The sequence below is a fragment of the Oryctolagus cuniculus genome, chromosome 5 (genome assembly GCF_964237555.1).
Source record: "Oryctolagus cuniculus chromosome 5, mOryCun1.1, whole genome shotgun sequence".
NCBI lineage: Eukaryota > Metazoa > Chordata > Mammalia > Lagomorpha > Leporidae > Oryctolagus > Oryctolagus cuniculus.
The window spans coordinates 22,524,733-22,549,566 of NC_091436.1; the positions used below are offsets into that span (position 1 = coordinate 22,524,733).

Genomic DNA, 24,834 nt, shown 5'->3' on the forward strand with positions numbered 1-24,834 from the left:
GCCAATCCCAACTCGGCTGCCCACACGCTGAGTACGCTGCTCTCCAATCAGGAGCAAGTCCTACAGTTAATTGGTTGAACTGGAGGCAGCTGTGCGGAAGCTGTTTACTTCTCTCCCAGCGCCATATTGTGGGAGAGCAGATGCATAGAATAAGTCTTAATTCGAGTAACTTAGTCTAGTCCGGATTGCTCCCCACATTTGTCAAAAATACTGAAGAATAAATCTACCCATGATCCTGTGCTCAGGCATCTTCCTCATTGCCTAGTCCCTCAAGGGTGTGGTCTCTGCCCTCACCTAAAAAGGACAGGACTCCCATGCTTCAGTAGAGGCCCTAGCAGCTGTCAGCCTCTGCCACAACATTGCTCCTAGGTAGTACATGACTGATGAAAATGATGTCACAATTTGTCTCCTTGGGTTGAAGCAGTACTGAAATACTCCTCTTACCTTGTGCCTACCACCCTCTCTGCTAAGACACCTGACTTCAGCTCTGGGATCTGACTGAGAAGACACACCCAACGCTATGGAGTGCTCACACATGCCGGGCATTGTTGTAAGCACTGCACAGGTACTAAGTCATTTAACCCTCAAAATAGCACATTTTGGGGTGGGGATGGAAATGTGGGGAGAGCTACTCTTCCTCATTTGTCGAAATGAAAGAAATAAGCCATGGTGTACTAGTTAACTATTACTATGCAACAAATGACCATAAACTTAATGCTTAAAATAACAATCAATTTTTCATCATATTTTGTTTGGGTCAGGGCATGACTTAGTGGGATTCTCTGCTTTAAGATCTCTCATGAAGCTCCAATTCAAGGTGCTGGTGAGGGTGAAAGTCTCTTCCGAAGGCCAGACCTGGAAGGGATTGGTTTCTAAATCCATGTATTGTCACTGGCAAAATTTTGTTCCTTTGAAATTTTGTCAAGAATCTCAGTTCCTAGCTGGCTGTTATCCAATAGATACTTTTAAGTCTATGCCACATGTGCCTACCAACAAGAAAACTTGTTTCATAAAAGCCAGAAGTGGAGAGGACAGTCTGCCAACATGACTAAAGCTACAATATTTATAATCATGGGCATGATAGCTAAAAATCTGTGACATATTCCATTGGTTAGAAGTAAGTTAACAGCACCTGACCATACTCAGTGGCATATTACACAAATGTGTGAATATTAGGACATGTAGGTCATTAGGAGCCATAATATTGTCTATATTCCACACACAGAGAGAGGTTAAACATTTCATGCAGGGATTATAGGCTACTAAATTAAACTAGGATTTTAGTATAAGAACTCCATCTCCGGGGAAAATGGGACTCAAATGGTTTGGAAAAAAAGACTACTCATTGGAATAAGTATGTATATCTATTTATTCTTTTGGATGAATCCCTAAAATAAGGGTTGCTGAAGATGTAGGGGTGTGTGTGTGTGTGTGCATTTTTTTCTTTATGCAAGGTTTTGTAATTTTGAAAATAACACTGGACTGCTTTCACATAATTATCTGGGTTTCCAGGAAATTATATATATATATAAAAGGAGATAGGGTGCCACCCTTTCCTTATTCTCATGTGACAATAACTGTGACTAAAGCTAAGCAACATGCTTGTCTGATACCAAGAACTCCCTATGAGCCCACTTCTTACTAGCATGACAGTTAGCTGGGGAGATTTCACTTTGCTGCCACTGCAATTTAATAATTCCAGAGGCCTGAAAACTGATTATTAAGAATATTTATGGGACAAAATAAAATAAAATTCTCCCAGATATTTGAACTGTATCAAATTTCTTTGAACAATGAGAGATTTATACATAAAATTAAATATTACCTTCTGCTCCAAAAGTGTCATTAGCTTAACAACTTTACAACTATCTAATTGTAGACAACTGATTAATTACAGGGGTGGGAAACATCAAGCTCATAGGCTACATTAAGCCTGAGAAATCATTTGGTGTGGCCCTGCCAAAGCAACTGCAAGAGGGTCTCAAGACTCACTAAATCTATAGTAGGCTAATTTTTAAGTTGATAATATGTATGACACATCAATGATTTTATAAATATGTGAATAGATCTTGGCAGAAAAAAGGTTCCCCACCCCTGTAAGACGTCATCTTCATTAATCTTACCCTACAGAAGGCTACCTGCTTATCTGCTCACACACAAACTAGTACCACCTAGTGCTAGCTGCCTGAAATGCAAATGGAACACCTTGAAGGCACAGCCTTTCAGTGAATAAAATTATTCACCTCTTCCTTTATTTCATGAAAATATATTCTGTAAGCTATAAACTGTTAATACATCTAATTGTAATAAATTGTATTAATCTAATTGTAACTTAAATTGTGAAACATTGGAATACATATTTTAATTTCAACAATGTCCTATAGGAATTCTGTGGTGCACAGGAACAAAACCTGAGTCTTCTTTTACTACGTTCCAGGTTGCCTTGGTTCAAATTCCTTCATTATTTAGACAAAACTGAGAGGGTGATTTGGGGTTAGGAACATATCCTTGATAGGTTGCTTCTAAATTACCATAATTGTATCCTAATCGTCACATTCTTCATACTTCAAATGAATCTATACAGAAAATATAACTACAGCTATGAGACTTCAGATTCTGTCATTTTGGTGATTCAAACTATCTTTCTCTCATAATTCTTTAGGAGCATATTATAAGAGGAATGGTATTTCCCACCACAGTCCCAGCTGGTAATTCTAATTGTCCCATGATTTCACAGCTGCAAATCAGCCCCCACCCACTTACACTTGTTTTGGGCCAATGATGCTTTCTTTAATTAGCACATGACTTAAGCTTTAGTCTTGACTTATCTGTTGCATTCACCCCTGGGCTACCCAAGTACAGATGGGTCTAATTGGGAAAGAAAATCTACCAGAACATACATGCTATCTGCCCTGACATTGAACAAAAGGAAGAATAATTTGGTTGCTGCATTTCCTTCATCAACTGAATATCTCTGACAACCTTTCTCTGACAATTTACTCTTCTGTCTGGAGTTTCTAATTGTGGTGTGTGTGTGTTTTTTTTTTGTTTTTTTTTTTTTTTTGTTTTTGTTTTTTTTTAAAGTTCTTGTACCTTCATCAACTTCAGAAAAGCCTCTAGAAAAAAGCACCAGGAGCTACTGCAAGGTGTGATTCGAGTAGGCAAGGCCCTCCTAATTTTTAAGGCACTATATATGTCAAACCTAGTTGGTTTTATTTTACCCTTTTTGCCTTAAATTATCAGGGTCCCTTTCACTTCTTTGGGTAATTAAGCCACAGAGATAATAGCTTTGCTTTAGAAGTCAATGTCAAAATGGATGAGTGTTAGAGGAAGGAGTATTTGAAGAAATGTGTGACTACTGGCATTCTCTTTAGTCGTAACTTAAAAATTTTAGATAAAGTATCTTGAAAAGGCAGCTCTCTGAGGAGCTGGAACATAGGACAGAAAATTAAAATGAGGATAGGATGAAATGAAAGGGAAAGTAAACATTTCATTTTTCAAATTATAAATATTAATTAAGCATCCACAGTGTGAATGGTAGTGTACTAGATACTTGGGTGGAGATTTAAAACTAGTGCAAAAATTTGCTCCCATGGGTTTGGGAGATAATCTGTAAACTGACAACCAGATTTATGAAACAGGTAATAGTGCCATTTGGTGCATGTGGAAATGCTTAAAATAGGTCTATGTACTACAAGACACCTCTCATGAGACATGCGATTTGAACCGCATAGTTAAGAAGCAAGGACTTCAAATCAATCATCATATGAGCACAGGTAACTTGGAAATAGATTGTGTATAGCATTTGATGGAGAAAAGATCAATCAGGCCAAAATGCCTTACTTTACCCCATGCATATATATAGCCATTGTAGATGTCTAAGTGGAAAAACAACAAGATCAAGACGAAGTGGGTGTCATAGATCTGTGTTGGTAGTGGGTTTGATGTGGGAAACCCTAGAGAAAAGACTGCTTAGGTAACAGAAATCCCAATTTGCTTGGGAAGTTAACTAGGAGTGGAGGTGACAGGCAAGTAAAAAGGATTTTGTTTTAACTGGGCATGGAAAATCATTGAGATGGAGGGTCAAAGAAGACCCTGGGGTTTCCAGCATGAATGATTCATTTGAGGTGGGAGACAGTGACTGAGCTAGCTGAGTTAGTCAAGGGGAAAGTCCCAGCTTTCAATTAGTACAATCATGAAATCATGGGATTTAGAGAACCTCTGTCTTTGCTCCTTTATTTTACAGGAGGGTAAGGGAAGTAAAGGAAGATGTCTGTCTCAATCCAGGTCAGTGAGCTTAGAGTAGGGCTCCATGTAGCAGAACCCATGGTCTTCTTCCCCGAGCTGCACCTGCCTGCTGCCCCGCGCTTCCTGTCTAGTTCTCTGAACAGTGGCTCTCTAACTCTGGGCTGAGGAACAGGCCCTCGTCTGCAGCCACATTAGACAAAATAACAGACTGACTCAATTAAAAAAAAAAAAGTTTTTTTTAAACTAATGAATGGGATTTAACGCTATGTTGAATCTGTGAGTTCCTGACTTGGCTTTATTTATCAATGGCAAATTATGTGATGGCTGTCTTTTCCAAGGCACTACAGCTGGGACTATAATTGTAGCGACAAAAAGCATGAGAAAAACCATGTTTTCCCATCTGTGCTCCATCCACACTGGCAGGATTACAGACGCCTTCTTGCTATTGTGAAGGGTCTTGCCGAGTCCACGGAATGGACCCTGGAGTGGACCCTGGGTGAGGGACTCCGACCACCCTGCAGGCACCCTGAATCACCGCTCCTTTGTCTCTCGGCCCTTGGACCAACGTTGGATGGTAGTGGGACGGGGACACGCATTTTCTAACAAAGCCAGGAGAAGGTACCCTGCAACCGCTTCAAGACCCCCTTCCCAGCTCACGGCCTCGGCGGGAAGAACCCCCCAGGTTTAACGGGCCACAGCACGGTCCTAGCTTTAGGTGACAGTGTGGGCACCCTGGGCTAGCCGGCGGGAAGGCCCGTGGCGGGCATCACCACAGATCCAGCGGGAGCGCCCCCATTTCCTTCAACTACAAGCTCCTGCGACCAGCACCGCCCCGTGAGGCAAGGGATCTGGGCGGCTCCCGTCCCATCTGGCACGGCGAACGAGTCACTCCACTTGGGCCTAGTTCCTCAGTTCCGAAGCCAGGGGGCTAGGGTCCCCTCCAAGAAGGCAAATTTAAATCCAACGGGATTCTGTAGTCGAACCCGTGAGCGAACCTCATAAGCCAAATCCTCTGCTCTGTCAGCCCTACCTTGCGCCACGTCGCCGCGGGGGTCAGAGGGCGGCGTGCGCGCTCCCGCCGGGCCTGCGCGCGCGCGCGCGTCCGCCGGGCTCGTAGCCGCGGCCTGCTGGGTGGGCGGGGCGGAGCGGAGCGGGGCGGGGCGCGTGAGGGGGGCGGCCGCCTTTGGAGGTGGCGGAGAGAGGAGAAAAGGCGGCGGCTGGCCGGGGCGAGAGACTCCCAGGAGGCGGACCGGACGGGGGTGTGGGGTGCCGGGCGGCGCAGAGACAGCGCGGAACAGCCGGGCACGGCGGCCACGGCAGCCGGGGCCTGGGCAGCGGTTCGGCCGCGCGGGCCGGTGAGTTTCTGGAGGCCGGCCGGGGAGGCCGCCGGGGCCGGGGCGGGGACGGCGGCCGAGCGGGGTGAGGCCCGCGGCCGGGGCCGAGACTCCAGCGCAGCGACCGTGGGGTCCGAGGGCTCGGCCTGCGGCGGAGTCCACACGACGCCCCGGGCCGCCCGAGTCCCGGGTGGGCCGTCCCGGCGCGTCGGGCCGGCGTCCGCGGCGCGGGTGCTCGCGCTCGGCCTCCTGCCCAGCGGGCTAGTTGCGGCGGTCAGCAAATGGCGACCCAGACCCGAGGGCCGCGACCCCGGGTGTCACCCCGTTTTGCGTTTGAGTTTGGGGAAGGGACGCAGGAGTTAGACTGGAGAACCCAAGAGCCTCGAAAACCCGGCTTTGAAAACTTGAGGTTCTTTGGGGACAAACGAGTTAAAGTCTCCCGGGAGGCATCGTCCGCGGTCTGCACGAGACGAGCGAAGTGGGTGACTTTTCCATTCATGGAAGTGAGAGACACTGTCTTCGCCGCGGTTCCTATTAAAGGGAAACCTGTGGGTTTTTTAAGATCTGAGACGTTATTTGTGTGCGGCTCCTTGAAAGTACATTGCTTGGAAGGCAAGCCCGGGGCGCGTGCTGGCCTCCGAGTGACCTGGGGACGTGTTTTTCCGCGCGCTGGGAAGAGACGGGCAGGCGGGCAGGACGGGCTGTTTACGGTGCTCCTAGCTAGTTAGTACACTTGCCCGGCATCCCCGGCTCTTGCTTTTTTTTTTTTTTTTCTTTGCCTTGTAAGTCCCAGAGAAAAGATGCTTGGGAAGGAATTGACCTTTTATTCGGTGATTACTTTGTTGAATCTGATCCAAGATGAAGTTATTTATGATGACTGTGAAGCCAGTGGGGACTAAAAACTCTTTTAAATGCAAAAACCTGAACTTCCTGAGTTGTGATTTCTTGGTTGCTAAGTTTCAGTACGGCGGCATTGCTCTTTAGAGATGTACTAAGTTGTAGTCACAGGGTCTGCATTTGTTGATTTAAGGCTTTCCCAAAGCATTGCCCCGTGGTTGACATGGCAGAAAGAAAACAGCAGGAGAACGCCTTTAGGCTTTTTTTTTTTTTTTTTTTCCCTAAGGTCTGGGTTTTATTTTGCAGGTTTCGCTGAATCACTCTTGTTTATGCTTAGTCACTGTTTCTCACTACAGTTTAATTGAGGACAACATGATGTTTTGCTAGTTTTTAAAATTATCTATTTGTGTTTACCTGGTACATTAATACAGTGACATAAGCTTTGTGATTCTAGAAATGTAAATAGTGGGTGGAGTTTTGTGAATGTTAAAAGAGAAATGAAGTTTGCTGTATAGGCAAAACTTTTATGTATTGCAAAGATACTAGGTGTTTAATTTCAACACAGTATCTGGCCATCTCCACCTGGGAGACTTTTTCAAATACAAAGTATCTAAATAAAATATACCATTAGAAAGCAATATTTTGTAAATAATTGTTAATATTTTCAAGTAATGTATATAGTTAGAGAGGTACTTTAAGGTCACCAAAATAGACATAGGTTAATTTCTTTACTGTTTCATACAGCATGTTTCTAAAATGTGACTAATGGGATAAACTCCTTTGCTCTTCTGAATGATTTTGGATAAATCTTTTAACTGGGTTCCTTAGACTCCTTATTTTAATAAAAGGAACTACTACATGCTATGGAATGGCATTGTACTTGTTAACTATTTTGATGTTAATGTCTTTAATTAAAAAGCTGTATAAAATATTACTTAATTTTGGGTTCCATGTGGTAAAATTGGCCTTGTATGAGTTGGAAGATATTTCAACAAATTCATGGAGACGATAAAGCTATTTTTGTGCAAAATTTTTTGAAATCATGCAGTTTTTAATAGTATATATTTTTCCATGAGCTTTTTGTAGACCCATAGTATATTGTAGATAGCTAGGTGCTTTTTAGGTACAGACAAGCACACATCAATTAAAACCCTAGCTGTGAAAATATTTTACAAAAAATCTGTATTTTTCTTAAGAGTACATAAAATTAGCAGTAATTTCTCAGATTGTATTTAATAAGCTTTATAACTTTAAATGGTCTCATATAAAATAATTGTACATAAAGCTTTGTGTATGTAAATGTAGCTGTTGTATAACAAAGTGCATCTACTTTCTGAGAACTACATATTTATATCCTGTTGGACACACATAATTGTAACCAACATTTGCAGAGTTCTAGATTATTTTCAGAGTACAGTAATTCCCTCAAAGTCACGAAGCTGAGATTCCTTGGAAGCCCACACCCCATGCCATGCTGTCCATTTTCTTAAACAGATCTACCACTTAGGTGGATTGTTTTTAATCTAAGTTTCAAATAGGTCTTGATCTCAGTATTACATATGAAAATTACTTCGACTTCTGATGTATGTCTATAATGATTTCATTTTTTTCCAGTGAAGAACATTACAAATAGAACTTTCACTTTGAAACAAGCTACTCATAACCTTATTTAGAAATGGAAGATGTATGTTTTGATTTATATCATATATGGAAGTGTAAAAACTTGAAAAAATAATTTTCATGTAATTTGGCTATTCATTCTACAAATAAGAAGTCAGAACCAAAGTTAAGTATAAGAATGTATATATTGTGACTCAGCCATTTTGGTACTGGCAGTGTGTGCTTTGATTTGGGATTTTAATGATAATGAACATTTTAATCTTCTCAAGTAGTCCCCATTCTTGTCCAGCTATCCTCCATCCTCCTTTTTTAAAATCACAAGAGCTAAGTTGTCCAACAGATATAGGTTTATTATGGTCTTTAAAACTGATTCCACTGTCTTAATTAGTAAGCAAGTGTTTGTATTTACTATACATTAGTACTTCTCACTTTATGGAGGGTGAGATTTGCCCTGCTAAAGCTTATAACTTGTTGCTAAACTTGAAATTTCAATCATAGATGTACTTTTAATAAAAGTGAATTAATAAATCTTATCTGTGATTTCTTATCTGCCTTACATTGAAGTGACACGTTACTAGATAAAACAAATTCTATGAGTATTTAATCTAATACCATATTAATCGTAGTATTAAACAGCAGGCTGGTGCCACCAGCTTATTTTATGCTTTTCCTCACCGTGTACCCTACTCAGGTCACTTAACACATGTGCAGATACCACTGTCTGCCTTCCTTTTTGAACCTTGTGTCTCTATATTGAATTTTTTTCTTCAGACACCACCCTGCAGAGTTCATTAAGGAATTAAAATAGTGAGACAATATAAAGGTACAATTTCCTCCAGTGCCCTTTATTGTTATTTAAAATGTCAAAATAATGGGCAATTGTAATAACTTGATTTGCTTTTTATTTTTTTGAGACATGATTTATCTTACTACATTTTTAATGGTTGGAGCATAGTACCTAGGTGCTCAATAAATATTTGAGCACTGTTCACTTGTGATGAAAACTGTGATGTAATTTTGAATCAATTTGGTTTTTTAATGCTGCATTTAGAAACCTGTAATTTTCTATGAAATCAAGAATGTCAGTTTGTTTTAGGATCCATTTTTTATTGTTTTATTCTTTCATTCATGTATTTAACACCAATGAGCATCTCTAATTGTGGCACAGTTTTGAATGAAATAACTCAAGAGTGAACAAGGCACATATAGGCCTGACTTTCGTGGAGCTTATAGTTTTTTTTTTTTTTTATGGAAGGGGGAAATTATTAAAAATATTAAACAGAATAAAAATTTACTTGGAGTCATCAGTGAATTACCAAGGAAAAATGCATCATGTAATGAGCGTGCATAATGTGGAATTTGTACCTTATTTTTGAGCTACATGTAAAAGTAACTTTTAAGTTGAGACCTGTGAGACAGGATGCCATGAGGGAATGGGAAGGTGTGTGTGTTTGTGTATCTATAACTGTGTCTTGGAGGCAGAAGCTCACATTAGGTACAGCCCTGAGGCAGCACTCTGTTTTGAATTATTAGGTGAGTTTTCTTATATTTAGAAATCATACTAATTTAAAATTATTTTTCTTTATTTTAGTGAATTTGGAAAATAAATGCTATTTTGAGGGCACTATCTTTATGCCTTAAATAGTAAGATCTCATTTCATTGTATGGGAAAATGCCATGTCTTAAAACTATTTTTAAGGATTGATTGTCAGCCAGAGGATGAGTTGGCAAGAAACTTCTGTTGGAAAAAAATTGATTAATATTTTCATAATTTACAAATATTTTCTAGTCTCATGAAACTTTTTCCAATGGTATAAATTTAATTGTAAATTAATAGATACGTCTTTTGGCATGTCAGGATTCCAATTCAAGGGAGTTTTTAAGAAAAAAAAATTTCAGAGTTTTAAATTAAGTTCCTCTTGTATTTGAAGCCTCAGTTTTAGCGACATGTTTTCTTCTGGTCCTTCTCTGTCACTGTTCAGCTGGTAAAGCAGGGGTTGGCATTTTTAAACCTGTTTCAGATAACTAATCAACATTTGTAAAATACTTTTTGAAGGTATATTTAATTTGATAGTAGTGATCTTGACTAGACAGGATAGATCTGGGAGAGAAATTTTGAAGCGAATGTTCTCTCTCCAGAGTACTCTGGGTATTGGCTACTTTATTTTCTTAACTTCTCAACATATTTATCTGTAAAATGGCATTGAACTTGATTTCTCTTTTGTATAGCTATTTTGAGAATTGTTAAATTTGTAATATTGATCCATATACTTATACTGAATATTACCAATGCAAATTACTTTTAGAACACTTTTAAACACATATATTCAAAACAAAACAATGTGCTATTATAAATAGAAAGGACCAAAAAGACTTTCTTGACCACTAGGGTGATTAAGTGTTGGAATAAACTAGAAGCAAAGTTGTGTAATCTCCATTCCTCAAATAACACCTTAAAATTGAGTCACCAGTTGCAGAAGAGGTGTCTTATTTTCTTAAACTTTTATAAGTTAACATGTCTCTTTATTGCCCACGTATATTGAGAAAATACAGATTTAATTCCTAGTTCTGTCACTTACTAGGTCTAGATTATCTTGGGTAAGTCGTTTACCTTTTTTGAACATTAGTTTTCCTCTAGGTTGTTATGAGGATTAAATGACTTGCTATATGTGAAGAAGGATAAAATAGGTACATAGTGTTTCCTTTTCCTTCTAAGTTGACTTCAATAATTAGTAAGCATTTTGTGAACCTGTTGCTTTGAGGACTTAGAGTCTTAGAGGGAAATATTGTGAAAGACATTATTTGTTTTGGACTTTGAGAACCCTCTACTTTTCCTTCCACCTTTGAAGGTCATTGCTGCTGTTTTTGTGTTTAATTTGTTTTTTTTCAGCAGCTGCTATTGTAAACACTTTCGAATTAAGAGATGTTTTTAAGATGTGTTCTGCCTGGTGTTGTCATGTGATAGTGTATATAGTAACGCAAAATATCTCTACAAGTTCTGAAAGCTGTGGTCACCTCTGTTGAAACTGCTTGCATTTTTAGGTTTCTGTCAATAACGGGTTTATAATCTTCAGCATGTCAGGTGAACTCAATCTAGTTGTAAAATAAGGAAGCTATAGCTATTTTCACAAGCTAATCATTCAGTGCTATTTGTCTTAATTCTTACTAAATTTTCTCTGCTTAAGTTTCAGATGTTTCGCATCAGTTATTTCTTTTTTTATGACTCTTTTTGCATGTCTAATTTATAGATTCTATATTATGACAAACATTCAAAAATGTTTAATGCACAATTTTTAACACAATTTAAAAATTATTTTTGGTGTTGAGTGTGTGCATTTTATTTCCCTGACATTGAACACTGCCACATCAATTCAGAACTTTTCTACTTCATCAAGAAAAGTTTATCAGTAATGATTTAGGGAAATATTATTCCAGTTTGAGGAAAATCATGCCTAAATTGGAAAGAAAGCTGTAGCAATTTGGGAATGATTACTTTAGTCATCTGGAAACAAGATAGAATTCAGGGGAAAATAGTTAGCAACATCTTATGCAAAGAGGTGAAAAAAAAATGGGCTAGCTAGGAATCAGCTTCTTATGCAGAAAAGTAATTTAATGTAATTTAATGTGGGAAATGTTGAACTGAGTTGTATGTGCCATATACAAGTAGAAATAAATTAGTGAGAGTACTTCATAAAGTTTGTGGAAAATGGAATTAGAAATAAGGTTATGAACATGTTGGCAAAAAACATTGAGATCCATGCACATGTGAGATCTTAAATTGAAGGAAAATGTGTATCATGAAAAAGTTGTGTGTGGATTTCAAGTTTTTTTTGCACCAAAATAAATTTGTTGTTAACTTCTGTTTTCCCAAAAACTTTGAAGGTACCCTGTATAATAAATTACTAGCTATAGAGGGCTGGAGTAAGGAAGAAAGATCTGAGCACGTTATTAAGATGCATTTTCTGTCTGTAGGTAGTAATTGAAACTTTTGGGGACACCCCAGGGAAGGAATAGAATGAGCAAGGAATGACATGGCACCAGGAAGAATAATATTTCAGAAGAGAAGGCTAAGAGACAACCAGAGAGGTAGGAGGACAACTGAATAAGTATACCATCATGAAAAGTAAGGGAGCATAATGACCCAGATAGGAGGAAATAGTGATGGCTTGGCCAAGGCAGATGGGGTTTGGACTGAGCAATGCCATTTGGATTTAGTTATGGAGGACCTTAGTCAAGCAGTTTTAATGAGGGATAGTAAAAATAAAGCAAAATTAGAGAACTGATGAATGTATACAAGAAGTGAAGTTTTTTTTGATTGATATTTTTCTTCTAAAATCTTGATTAAATAGAAAAAAAGAATGGTAGCAAAAGGGAGATGTTATTTGTTTTGTAAAGATGAAATAGTTTTCAAATTTTTATAGGTACAAACCAATAAAGACAGTGAATTTTTTTTTAAAAAAAAGATTTATTTATTTGAAAGGGAGAGTTAGTAACAGAGAGGCAGAGGCAGAAAGAGGGAGGGAGGGAGAAAGAGAGAGAAAGAAATCTTACATCAGCTGGTTCACTCCCCAAGTGGCTGCAACAATCAGAGATGTTCCAATCCAAAGCCAGGAGCCAGGACCTTTTTCTGGGTCTTCCATGTGGGTGCAGGGGCCCAAGGACTTGGGCCATATTCTACTGCTCTCTCAGGCCATAGTAGAGAGCTAGATCAGAAGTGGAACAGCCAGGACTTGAACTGGCGCCCATATGATATGCCAGCACTGCAGACAGCAGCTTTACCTGCTACTCCACAGCACTGGCCCCCTGGAAGTTACAGAAAAATATATTCTATAGGCTCAGTAATTACAGTTAAATTAATATACTATGCTATGTATGCATTATCTTGCTTTTTGTTTAAAACTGTTCTTAATAAAAACTACAATGTATGGGGCCAACATTGTGGCACAGTGGGTGAAGCTGCCACCTATGATGCTGGCTTCCCATATGAATATTGGTATGAGCCCTGCCTGCTGTACTTCTAATCCAGATCACTGCTAATGTGCCCGATAAATAAGCAGAAGATGGCTTGAACCCTGATAACATAGAAGACCCAGATGGAGTTCCAGGTTCCTGACTTCAGCCTGTCCCAGACCTGGCGATTATGGTCATTTGGGAACTAAATCAGTCGATACAAAATCAATCAGTCAATCAATCAATCTCTCTCTCTCTCTCCACCCCCAATTCTACCTTTCAAATAAATACAATGAACAACTCTTAAAAAAAGAGGCGTATTTTGCCTTGTGATCCAGCAATACTGGAAAACTTGAGGTTCCCTGTGCATGTTTTGCTAATTCATGCCTTTTTACATTTGCATATGCTGTTTTAACAATGAATTGTCTTCCTTATGTACTCATTTTCCCATATTTAAGACTTCTCATCTTTCAAGAGTACTGTGAATTCTTGTCAGACCCGTACCCATAGTGTTTGTGCTGCCATTTGACTCTGTTTTATTGACCACATAATAATGTGATAGGATTTCTACTGTCTTTTACCTCCTGCAACTGTTAGCTCCTTGAGATGAAGCACTATGATTTACTGATATTTGTATTGCCACATCAAACACTATGCCTAGTCCGTAGTAATTAAACAATAACAAATATTCTAATGAATGGATGGAAAGAGTAGTCTTCAGAACTATGTGATTTGCCAACAAAAGAGACATTTTCAGCTACACTTTTTCTTTTCTGAATAACCCCCCTGTTTGTTTCAGTTAAGGCTTACTCTGTTGATTTGTTATGGGATTTATTAAGGCATATGTAGAAGGAAAGATCAGTAGATGAAATCTTAAAAGGAATTCATAAATTTGCAAGGGAATACAGATACAAAGTTTTGATTATATACATTCATTCCTGAAATTTGAGTTATTCTGTTTTAAGAATTTGATAAGGTCTGTGCAGTAAGGGTATGTCAAAATCAGTTTACTTCAATTAAAAGTAATTAACAAAGGAAAACTATAGCATTCTCTGAAATCTAAATGTTATATATATTAACTTATTGTTGATGTTAATTTATTTTTTAAAAAAGATTTATTTATTTGAGAGGTAGAGTTAGAGAGAGAGGAAGGGAGAGACAGAAAGGTCTTCCATCCGCTGGTTCACTCCCCAAATGGCTGCAGCAACCCGGAGCTGAGCTGATCCGGAGCCAAAAAGTGAGCCAGGAGCTTCCTCTGGATCTTTCACGCAGGTGCAGGGGCCCAACCACCTGGACCATCTTCCACTGCTTTCCCAGGCCATAAGCAGAGAGCTGAATCTGAAGAGGAGCAGCGAGGACTCAAACTGGCACCCATAAGGGATGCCAACACCGCAAACAGAGGCTTAGCCTACCACACCATAGTGCCAGCCCCAATTTATATACCATTGCATAGTACTTGAACAGTATTGTGTTTTAAACCCATTTGGGCATATTGTTGTATAATATTATAAAAATGAATATGACATTTTAATTTTTTGGCATTTTGTTAGTGGAGTTAGGTTACTTCAAAGTACTTGAGGTTACTTTAAAAAATGTGTAGAAAACATAATTAAAAGGTTTTTATTTTGATGTAAAAATATTGAAGTCCATGCATACATTTTTCACAATGTAAGTTTTCTGTAAACTTTTTGAAGAGCCTTTGTATGCATGAATTTCAAATATTTTGGAAAAACTGTCTTTTAATTCTATTTTTCCACAAACTTTGTGAAGTACTGCCATAATAATTCAGCACTTTAAAATATCATAAAGTTCATTTTTACATATACTATTATAACAATACTCCTAAAAGGACAAAAGTTTCTGGGGCCAGCATTGTGCCATGGTGGGTTAAGCCTCATCCTGGGATGTTGGCATCACACATGGGTGCTGATTTGAGACCTGGCTGCTCCACTTGCAATCCAGCTCCCAGCTAATGTGCCTGGGAAAGCAGTGAAGAATGGCCCAAGTCTTTGGGCCACTGCACCCAAGTGGGAGACTTGAAAGAAGCTCTGGGCTTCTGGTTTCAGCCTGGCCCAGCCCTGGCTGTTGTAGCCATTTGGGGAGTGAACTAGTGGCGGGAAGATCCCTATCTCTCTCTGTCTCTCCGTAACTCTGCCTTTCAAATAAATAAAAAGTAAGTATTTTTTAAAAAGGCAAAAGTTTCAAAATATAACATTTAAGTTCTGGTACTGTGTAGTATGTAAATTAATGCCAGTTGTAAAAAATTTGCACAATATTTTAATTGCATTTTTTTTTTTTATTTTTAAAAGATTTTATTTATTTGAGAAGCAGAGTTACAGACAGACAGAAAGGGCTTTCATCCGCTGGTTCACTCCCTAAATGGCCTCAATGGCCAAGGCTAAGTCAATCCAAAGTCAGGGACTAGGAGCTTCCTCCAGGTCCCCTTCATGGGTGCAGGGGCCCAAGCACTTGGGTCATCCTCCGCTGCTTTCCCAGGCCATATAGCAGAGAGCTGGATTGGAAGAGGAGCAGCCAGGACTTGAACCGGTACCCATATGGGATGCTGGTGCCACAGATTGAGGCTCAGCTGACTATTTCACTGCGCCGGCCCCCAGTTAAGTTTTTGATGTGCTCTTGTACTTTAAGCACTTAAGTTCTGAGGTATTGATTATATGTAAAATTAACTAGCTAATACATTTGTTTTATGTAGTTCATTCTAAAATAAGCCAAGATATAGTATGATTTCATTTTTACTATTAAACAATTTTGAAAAATCTACTACTTTTTGCCTAACATCTTATCTTTTCCCATTTCAATAACTAGAGCTGGACTGGCCATTATGGAGGAAGAACTGCAGCATTCACACTGTGTGAATTGTGTCAGTAGACGGTGTATGACCAGACCGGAGCCTGGGATTTCCTGTGACTTGATTGGTTGTCCATTGGTTTGTGGAGCAGTTTTCCATTCTTGCAAAGCTGATGAGCATCGACTTTTATGTCCATTTGAACGAGTACCTTGCTTAAATAGTGACTTTGGATGTCCATTTACCATGGCCCGAAATAAAGTTGCCGAGCATCTAGAGGTGTGTCCTGCAAGTGTGGTGTGCTGTACAATGGAATGGAATCGATGGCCAGTTAGTTATGCAGACCGGAAATCATACGAAAATCTAAGCAGAGATGTTGATGAAGTGGCACAATTAGATATGGCATTGGCCCTTCAAGACCAAAGGATGCTGTTGGAATCACTCAAAGTAGCCACTATGATGTCAAAAGTGACTGATAAAGTATCTGAACCTAGAGAACAAATCTCAGTTAAGTCAAGTGTGCCAGAAATACCACATCCTAATGGTCTGGTGTCTGTTGATGAAGAATCTTACGGTGCACTTTATCAAGCTACTGTAGAAACAACCAGAAGTTTGGCTGCTGCTTTAGATATCCTGAATACTGCTACAAGAGACATTGGCATGTTAAGTTCAAGTCTTTGTACTTCCCCAAATGAAATGGAGGAAGAGCAAGATACCAGGGAAACTTTACAGGATGACAACTTAAAAGCCCAGGACCATCTTTATGAGGATGAGATAGGAGCAGTAGGTGGAATTGACCGTAATGACACAAGTCAGAACTCCCAGCCTGAACAAAATGGTTCAAGTGATTTGATACGTGACTTGAATACAAATTCTTATGACACTTTTGCTCTTTGTAATGGCTTTCCTTTGGAAAATATACATGGACAGATCAAAGACCAGAATCAGAATTTTCATGGTGATTCAAAACAAAGTGACTTGACAAATGGAGAATGTGTGCCATCAGATGGTACTTTAGAACCTTCCAGTTCACTCTCAGTAGCAGCACAACTTAGGGAAGTAATACCACCAGGTGCTTTGCCAAATGGAACAGTTCAGCATATCCTCATGCCAGATGATGAAGATGAAAGAGAATTGTGTTGGAGAAAAGTAGACTTAGGAGAATTGAGAAATATGGATGTTTTATCTTTCAGTCATGCTCCTTCACTCAAATTTCTTTCTAATTCATGTTGGTCCAAGCCAAAGGAAGATAAAGCAGTAGACACATCAGATTTGGAAGTTGCAGAAGATCCTATGGGGCTACAAGGAATAGATTTGATCACAGCAGCATTATTGTTTTGTCTTGGAGATTCTCCAGGTGGGAGGGGTATATCTGATAGTCGCATGGTCGATGTTTATCGCATTGACTTTGGGACACAGACTTTTTCGCTTCCATCTGCAATATTAGCTACAAATACAGTGGTCGGGGAAATAGCTTCAGCTTCAGCTTGTGATCATGCCAATCCACAACTTTCAAATCCAAGTCCTTTTCAGACACTTGGGCTGGATTTAGTATTAGAATGTGTCGCCAGGTACCAACCTAAGCAGCGTTCAATGTTTACCTTTGTGTGTGGACAGTTATTTAGAAGAAAAGAGTTCTCTTCACATTTTAAGAATGTACATGGTGACATTCATGCTGGACTCAATGGCTGGATGGAACAGAGATGTCCTTTAGCTTATTATGGATGTACCTATTCTCAGCGTAGATTTTGTCCATCAACACAAGGTGGAAAGATTATCCATGACCGCCATTTGAGGTCATTCGGAGTTCAGCCATGTGTATCTACAGTATTAGTGGAGCCTGCTAGAAACTGTGTATTAGGATTACATAGTGACCATCTGAGTAGTCTTCCCTTTGAAGTCTTACAGCACATTGCAGGCTTCCTTGATGGCTTCAGTTTATGCCAGCTCTCATGTGTATCCAGGTTAATGAGAGATGTGTGTGGCAGTCTGCTTCAGTCTCGAGGAATGGTCATACTGCAGTGGGGGAAGAAGAAGTATCCGGGAGGAAATTCATCATGGCAGATAAAAGAAAAGGTTAGTTTAATCATGACTCTGTTGACCTCTTATTTGATGTAAGGTAGGCACTTAATGCTGCTGATTTAATACAGTTAATATCTTACTTTTTTATTATTTTTTATTTATTTATTTATTTATTTTGACAGGCAGAGTTAGAGAGAAAGGTCTTCCTTTTTCTGTTGGTTCATCCCCCAAGTGGCTGCTACGGCTGGTGCATTGTGGCCGGCGCGCTGCGCCAATCCAAAGCCAGGAGCCAGGTGCTTCCTTCTGGTCTCCCACGCGGGTGCAGGCCCCAAGCACTTGGGCCATCCTCCACTGCACTCCCGGGCCACAGCAGAGAGCTGGACTGGAAGAGGAGCAACCAGGACAGAATCCGGTGCCCTGACCAGGACTAGAACCTGGGGTGCTGGCGCCGCAGGTGGAGGATTAGCCTAGTGAGCCGCAGCGCCGGCCTACAGTTAATATCTTCTTGAGAAATTGACCATGCTTTAAAGCTTAGAAAGTCAATATGTAGACACTTATTTTTAGTGATATTAATGAAGGGCTAGAATAGTTAGAATTGTCATGTTCACATAGTTAGTACTGATTTCCTATAGCTACATTCTAATCTTTTATATTCTTTTTATTTAGTAAATATAAATTTCCAAAGTACAGTTTATGGATTACAATGGCTTCACCCCCCCCCCATAATTTCCCTCCCACTCGCACCCCTCCCATCTCCTGTTCCCTCTCCCATTCCATTCACATCAAGATTCATTTTCAATTATCTTTATATACAGAAGATCAATTCAGTATATATTAAGATTTCATCAGTTTGCACCCACACAGAAACACAAAGTGTAAAATACTGTTTCAGTACTAGTTATAGCATTACTTCACATTGGACAACGCATTAAAGACTACATTCTAATCTTAATAGTTCTGTACTACTTTAATTCTGTAACAACTTTGGGTCCACATTACATCTTTTAATTTGGACTAAACCTTAAACATTTTCATCATAAAGCAATGGGAGAAGCTAAGTGTTTTTTTTCCCCTTTTGTCTCTTGCTTAAAATTGTCAGTTTGTCTACATTCTTTATTAGAACATGGTTGTTTCACATAGAATTGAAATATAAATAAGAAAAGGTTAAAACTACTACTGCAGTCATATTGTTAAGTGACTAAGTATATGAGAGATACAGAACATACATGGATGGATTAGGAAATGTTTTAGGCCAATGTGGGAAAAGTGTAGAGCATTAGGATTTATATTGTGGGAACTCTGGGTTTAGTAAAGTACAAAGAGTGATGCATATTAGAAATTTGAACTAGAGATTTAGACAAACCTGGACAAATCCTGGTTCTACCATTTTTCTCCTTTGATGCTTTGCTTCTGTCTAGCTTCTGTTTGAGGCATTATCCAATAGAAACTAGAAGGCATTACAGCTATCTGTGATTGAAGGTGATTTTCATTTTACAACACTTCAGATATGAACCTTTACATTTTGTGGAGTGTGAACAATTTTGATAAACTTCACATTTGTTTGAACAGCATTCAAATTTCTGTCTACTTTATTCTTAGTACCCTTAGATTTTTCTTTTACTTACTATTCCAGTTTTTCAGTATTCTCTTTCTACTCCTCTGTTCTCTTTAAAATTTGACCAATGCCTGAAATATGAATTATTTTGTGATGTTTTTCCAAAAATGGAATTCTAATGGTAAATTTGTTTATATTTTCATTTTCTAGATAATTGTTTATCTTTCTCCTCTTTAGGATGTGGTATACTGAGTATAACCTCTGTTTGTCCTTGATGACATATAGAATGAAAAATTTTGTTGATTCTATAATCATTTCCTACAGAAAATATCTGATCTTCAAGTTTAAATTGCCTTCATTTGTAAAGATTACTTACATTTCTGAATTTAACATATCCAAGCTACTCTACTGTGCCCTAATTTGATAAGGTAGCATCATCATCTACGAAATTACCCAAACCAGAAATTTGAGTTAGAACTGCCTGCTCCCCCCTTTATTTCCATATCCAGATAATCATTGATGATTCTCCCTCCTTCATGTCTCAGATTTGCTTTACTGTTTCCACTGCCGATTCCCTGGTTCAGATCTACGTTTAATTTTTTTTTATTTTCTTCTTGATTACTGCAGCATCCTCCTAACTGGCTTTCTACTTAAGTTCGGCTCTTCTCCAGCAAAATTCTCTACACAAGATCTGTAGTGATACCATTTTATAAAAATACTGTTCTTATGTTGTAACTGCAGTACTTAAAATTTCTTTGTTCAATGCCCCAGGGATAAAGTCTGATTCCTTAATGAAACATTTAGATACCTGAAATATGCTAGACCATGTTTATTAGTACTTTCATTATTTAATCTACTTCCCCATGTTACAGATAAATAAACAGAGTTTAAATAATGTGTCTAACTGATGGATTCAGACCAATAGAACCTGTCTCAAGCTTGTAATCTTCATCTTATTATGTCATGCTTACTGTTCAGGTCTTACTTCCTCAATCTACCCTGAAGTCTGTAGGGACACTCACTGTTTTGTGTTCTGATGGTGCTCCATTATATCCCCGTGCTAAGGCATCATGCTGTTCTGAAGCTCATTGATGAATTGTTAGTTTCCAAGCTTAGACAATTTTGAGTTCCTTGAAAATATCTATTGCCTGTGTGATAGGTACTAATTAAATGACTTGATGGATGCTTGAATGAAAGATTGGCCCATTATTTAGAAACTTTGTCATCAGCAGATGGGAGCCATCCTTCTCACCCGACCCCATCCCTACTTTTCCTGAGTTTGACCAGATTCTTAGTTTTGTGGAAGTAGGGAGGTTGCCCAACATCATTTTATCTAATTTGTTCTTGAATTTAAAGAAAACTTAATTCCTACTGTAGTTCTAAAGGTTTGGGAAATTATAAGGGGGGAGGCTGGAGACACCTGCAGTGTTCCAGGCCTTTACTCACTCTTGGGAAATTCTCCATACAAGGCAATCTAACATAACCTTGAAGAGTAGGGGAAGTACCCTGCATACTGAACAATGGTTACTTCTGTTGCCTGCCTAGAAATAATTGTGTTCCCACAGAATTTGAAGGCATCAAGCCACTCTAGGAAGTCCTTGCCATTTTTTCCTGATAAAATGAGTGCTAAAGGCTTCCCCAAAATCTGTTTCTTAGAATATCTCATCTGCTGTGTACAGTTGGCTGTCTGTGTCAGTGGGTTCCACATTCATGGGTTTAACCAACTAGATAAAAAACGTGGGAAAAAATCACATTGGTACTAAATGTGTGTATATTTTTTCATTTTTCCCTAGATAATAGGGTGTAACAACTATTTACATAGCATTTCTACTTAGTAGGTATTATAAGTAATCAAGACATTTTTAAAAATATAGGCTATGCATTGGTCAGATGCAAATTCTATGCCATTTTATATAAGGAAGTTGAGCATCCATGGCTTTTGGTATCCATAGGGGGTTGGAATATGTTCTGGAACTAATCCTCCATAGATATAGTGGGATGACTGTGTTCATAACTATTAGTCTGTTGATGAACTTAGCTGAAATGCCTAGGCCTATCCTCCTATTCATGCTTGTTACCTAGATCTGTCATGCTCTGCATTTATGGGGCCTCTGTTTTCATCAGCAGACACATGAACAGAGATGACAGGTGATTTTTTGTCTAAAACATTTTATAGTGATGTGGACTTAATAGAATCCAATTTATGTTTTTTATATAAATTATTATTTCCAAATAAGCAAAGCACCTGTTTTACTATTAAGTATCTTTAGCACATGTGAAGAGTAGAAAGAGAAGCTTCCTTGGTTTACAATATTTAAGGGTATTTTTAATACATTTCATATGGTATAATAGGAATGGGAGAAAAATAATAACACTTGTATTGTCATTATCTGCAAACTATGTGGATAGTTCTTTATAGCCAATTGGATAGATTGAAATAATAGTGTATGATGAATATTACTTTAGGAAGTGGTGCTGAATTCATGAGGTTGTGATTTTTAAAAAACTATTTAATAAGCGTGGTTGGATGTGATTTTTAATGCTGGATTTTGTCTTTGCTTATTCAGTTTAGTGAAGTCATAATGTTGAGGTGATTTGTTTTACAGTGTCTGATAGGTTTGTATTCAGATGGGTCTACTACTTTAGCTAACTATTTGAAAGTTTATATTGAATATTTCTCTAACAGTAGAAATAGATGCAGTTTGAACAGAAAATGTGTTTTGATTCTCTGTAAATTGACATTTTAAAATCTGAAACAGAATTTTCTTCTAGGTATGGCGATTCAGTACTGCATTTTGTTCCGTTAATGAATGGAAATTTGCTGACATCCTAAGCATGGCTGACCACTTGAAGAAATGTAGTTACAATATTATAGAGAAACGAGAGGAAGCAATCCCATTGCCATGTATGTGTGTAACAAGAGAACTCACTAAGGAAGGACGTTCACTACGCTCAGTTTTAAAACCTGTACTTTAAAAACTGTAACTTCACTTGCACATACATGCAAGAACCTAGTGTAATTTCTTTGTCATATGTGACATTTTATTAATGTATTAAAGATTACAACTAGCTAAATTTATTGTCACTATGTATATAATGTTTTGAAGTGACATATATTTTTATAAAGTACTGTTTAGTTGGGGAAAAAAAGCTGCCTTAATGTTTGAAATGTGTGAAAATTTTGGAACTTGCTGGACAGGGTGATTTAATTTTTAGCTTCATAATTTTCATAATTAGTATATTTAATGGTGTGCATATTTGGGTTCTTAATTTTTTTGCTTCTTAAACTAACAAGATCCTGACCAAATGATTTATTCCTCATGTTTTCTATGGGTTGCAGTCCATGCAATCAAAAGGCAAAACTTGGATTTAAATTTTGCAGCTTGGATTTTTCAGATAAAAACATTTAATTGTTTAAGCACTACCATGAGATTATTATAAAGTTTTTATTTTCTAGTGCTCCCCTAATCCAATTCTTGATACATATATGATCTCTAATATACCCTTACATGAAACTTGAAATCGTGACTAATGTTTGATAATGAGATTTACCATGTTTCAAAAATAATTCACAATGATGTTTTTGTCTTAAGTACTTTCAGCTCTTACACAGAGTGTCACCATTTGCAGCTTTCTTTTTTGTTAGATGCCACATCCCAAAGACCTATGGCAATGTGTTACATGACAAGCTGTGGAAAAAAACAAGCAAACAAAAATAAAGCCTACAAATTTAATTTGAAATTGATCACGGCATTGCAATTTGTTAGATATTTAATGTTTGAAAAGAAAATATACCTCATTTTAGTTTTGAATTTGGAATATTGTGTGAATAAATTTCACATATTCAGAATGCACAGGGCTTAACTATTTTTTGTAAGCATTTTAAACTTTAACCTTTGATTTTTGTAAAATTCCAGCTATATTGCTTTAAAACGTTTGAGCATGTGAAATTTGTTATCTTCTTTGCAAGATGACAATCATGCCAAAACCTGTCTTGGTTGACAATCTCTTTGAAACATTTCCAAATTTATTTTTCGTAGACTTCCGTGGGACTTCTACCAAGAAAGTAAGAATTTCATCTTTGTATAAAGATCAAGGTGTAACAAAAATATCCAAAGAGCTATTGTTGAAGTATTTTATTACAGTTTTCAAATTGATTTATACTATTATTAACCTGATATGGTCACTTTAAAAACTGAATATGCAGGCTGTATCAGTATTTAGAAGGAAATTTCAAAGATGAAAACAAACATAAAGAATCTGTTTTAACTAAATTCTGGCATTTGGTAGTCTGAAATAGTGACAAGTTATTTTGTTACATAAGTCAGAAATCAGCTGTGTCGTCTTTTCTTCCATTTGTCCCTGAGAGTGCCCTATGATTACTGGTTCTTGATTCCCATATATGGCAGTCAGGCTGAGCAGAGGCGTTCCTTGGGCATTAGAGAAGAATTCTGAACTGCTTAAGATTTGTTTTGATTAGATCAAACCCTTATTACAGTTGAAAAATACATTGTTAAAGACTAATTGTTCCATCTCACATAGCATTTTTATTACTAGAATACGTATTTCTCAGTGCTTAAACTTTTTTCATATGTGAGATTGAAATGCATAAACAGCCTCTTTCTGTGAGAAAACTAGAAATAAGATATCAAATACTGTAAAATACAATTCTGCCTTTCACAGTTTTGCTGAAGAATGTGTCTATGGTTAGGATAGCACAAGCATTAACTTTTTGTTTTGTGGTTGTGCTTCTTACAATCCATGGTTTTTAAAGTTTAAATTTCTTGTTTCCACACTGGGTCATGAAATATTTAACATTTTTTCCACCTTATATTTCTTTTACACATATTTTGCTGTTCTCTCTTGTTTGTTATGCCACCATACTATTTTGTTAAAATGTTTTCTTTGTGCAAGATTTGTTCTCAAGTTCTAATAAAATGTTTTCCCTTTATATGGCTTAGTAACTTAAAAAGAAAACTTTTGTTCAAATAAAATTTTAATACTTGTTTGACAAATTCTAAACACAATCTTTTTTTCTGTGATGTGGTTTTCTGCATGTTGTAAGTTTCTTGTTGATTATCATTGTTCACCTATGTTTTACTGGTAAACATTAAATTCTTTTTTAATGTGAGAAATTAATTAGTTATCTTTACCTCTTCAGTATCTTGAAAGTCATCCCATTTAGGAGTATTGAAACATTAAAGAGTTTCTGGCATGATTGTTTCTCTGAAATAAGCAATGGAAACATCTGCCCTCTTTAGAGTGAAAAGGTTTTCATGTTGGATTCTCATTTGAAGAGTCTTTGTTGATTCTTTAGTCTTTGCAGACCAGCAAAATAGAAGGTAAGCACTAGGATGGAGGGAAATCCATGAATTCACTTCTGTCTTCTGCCTCCTCCTGGAGTACTGCCTGTTAGTTTATTAACTTAAATTCAATGCCCCCCCCCCCAAAGAATGTATTTGAAA

The 24,834-nt window shown here is 38.0% G+C and overlaps 1 protein-coding gene across 4 annotated transcripts; it reads left to right on the forward strand.

The window, feature by feature from the left end:
• The first annotated feature begins 433 nt into the window (after window positions 1–433).
• On the forward strand, window positions 434–24,391 carry FBXO30 (F-box protein 30). Of its 4 annotated transcripts, none has more exons than XM_008263612.4 (4): window positions 435–565; window positions 12,012–12,125; window positions 15,813–17,868; window positions 22,142–24,391. In XM_008263612.4, the coding sequence occupies exons 3-4, from the start codon at window positions 15,829–15,831 to the stop codon at window positions 22,343–22,345; spliced, it is 2,244 nt and encodes a 747-aa protein (XP_008261834.1). In that variant the 5' UTR covers window positions 435–565; window positions 12,012–12,125; window positions 15,813–15,828; the 3' UTR covers window positions 22,346–24,391. The 4 variants fall into 4 exon arrangements, with proteins under 4 accessions (XP_008261835.1, XP_008261834.1, XP_051711250.1 ...); XM_051855290.2 differs by lacking the exon at window positions 435–565 and adding an exon at window positions 5,468–5,603; XM_008263613.4 differs by lacking the exon at window positions 12,012–12,125 and having other exon boundaries at window positions 434–565.
• Window positions 24,392–24,834: the final 443 nt, after the last annotated feature.